This window comes from Phytophthora infestans, genomic scaffold, assembly GCF_000142945.1.
Source record: "Phytophthora infestans T30-4 supercont1.87 genomic scaffold, whole genome shotgun sequence".
NCBI classification, from domain to species: domain Eukaryota; phylum Oomycota; class Peronosporomycetes; order Peronosporales; family Peronosporaceae; genus Phytophthora; species Phytophthora infestans.
In genome coordinates, this window is record NW_003303672.1 from 460,837 (window position 1) to 462,462 (window position 1,626).

A 1,626-nucleotide genomic window follows, 5' to 3' on the forward strand; every position below is an offset into this window, starting at 1 on the left:
ACCACTAGTAGAAAATGAGTCGTCTTTGCTATTCCTCATTTATCTGGGTGCGATATGGGTACTTGTTGGATCATATCTCTGCTTTCTGTCTCTGAAAAGGATTAGATCCACTATCCCACACATTCGGGCATTGGGCACCGTTTCAATGCCCAACCGGTATTCCTCAGGTATTTGCGCTCAATCGGAGCATCCCATCGACGCACAGGGTGAAGACGGTAAGCTTCAGCTCCAACCGATCCACTGGGCCTGTGCTGCAGGCATCTTCAGCGCACTTCGCACCCTGGTCCTTAAGCTCGGGGTGGACGTCAACACTTGTGACGCCAAGAAACATCGCTCTCCTCTACTGGTAGCAGCTCAGAATGGACATCCGCTGTTAGTTCTCTTTTGTGTGCGGAACGGAGCGGACGTGACGCTCGTGGACGTCGATGGAGACACCGCCGTCCACTGGGCAGCGTATAAAGGCGCTACCGAGATCGTAGCAGTGTTCCAGTACTTGCAAGTCAGCTCCGACGCGCCAGATAAATTCGGACAAACGCCGTTGCATCTCGCAGCTATGAGAGGAGAGCTAGAGACCGTGCAGTTCCTAGTAGAGACGCTGGATGCAGATGTTAAGGCGCTGGACTCCAAGAAACGCACCCCACGAGATCTGGCGCAGCTGAAGCGTTTCCGTGAAGTGGTGCGGTATTTAAAGCAGCGAGAAATGCGTGTGGCAGCGTGGAACATTGCTGCCTTCACGTGGTGGTGCAACCCAGGCAGTCGAGCTCCGTACCACTTCACACTGGTCAACGCTGTGGCCTCCGCGTTGATTTACCTGCTCCTGGTATTCCCGCTAATGCCAGAGAGACGCAATGTGATGGTGCCGCATCTAGCGTGGAACGCTGCGACGTGGTACTTCTTCTACCGTACCGTAACGACCAAGCCTGGTAGCTGTCCAAGCGACAATAAAAAGTATGGCGTAGCGTACGAGAAGGTCACGGAGGCGCTCATCGATGGCGACGATGACGATGAAGAAGCAACTGGAGAAAGCGCCACCGCTCGAGCTCAACGTGAGTGTATGGAGCGTCCATTGTGTCATACCTGTCACATCCAGAGACCTCCAAGGTCCAAGCATTGTCGTATCTGCAAGACGTGTGTGCCCGTCTTCGATCACCAGTACGTATGACGTTATTTAACGTTTGATTGAAACTAACGTTTTTTTCGCGTTCTTGTTTCTTTTCAGCTGTCCGTTTGTCGACAACTGCGTAGGACGCGACAACTACGCAGCATTCCTGTTGTTCGTGACGTTCTTTACTGTGGATATCGTTGGGATGGAGTACGTGCTCTACCTGCTGTGGCGTTATCACCACGCTCTACGCCTGTACGCCGTTCTCGGCATGGTCTACCTCGTGTTCATCCTGCTTCCAGTAGCGCAACTCGCTGGCTTCCACATCTACCTCACTGCTCGTAATCGCACGACTAACGAGTTGCTCAATGCCGCTCGTTATCGCTTCCGTGGTGGTGAAATACGCTCGTACGACCGCGGTATCATTCGCAACGTAGGCGACCGTTGTTTGGGTCTAAACAACGAACCAGATGACGAAGATTCGGAAGAGAAAGCCAAGCTACTCGACGACCAACTCAACGCCG

At 53.1% G+C, this 1,626-nt stretch overlaps 1 protein-coding gene across 1 annotated transcript; it reads left to right on the forward strand.

Annotated features, from left to right (window-relative positions):
- Nucleotides 1-145: 145 nt before the first annotated feature.
- On the forward strand, nucleotides 146-1,576 carry PITG_19251 (palmitoyltransferase, putative; the record flags this gene model as incomplete). The annotated part of the gene is made up of 3 exons (XM_002997104.1): nucleotides 146-1,152; nucleotides 1,220-1,510; nucleotides 1,573-1,576. 3 exons carry the CDS (start codon nucleotides 146-148, stop codon nucleotides 1,574-1,576), a joined length of 1,302 nt encoding a protein of 433 aa, XP_002997150.1.
- Nucleotides 1,577-1,626: the final 50 nt, after the last annotated feature.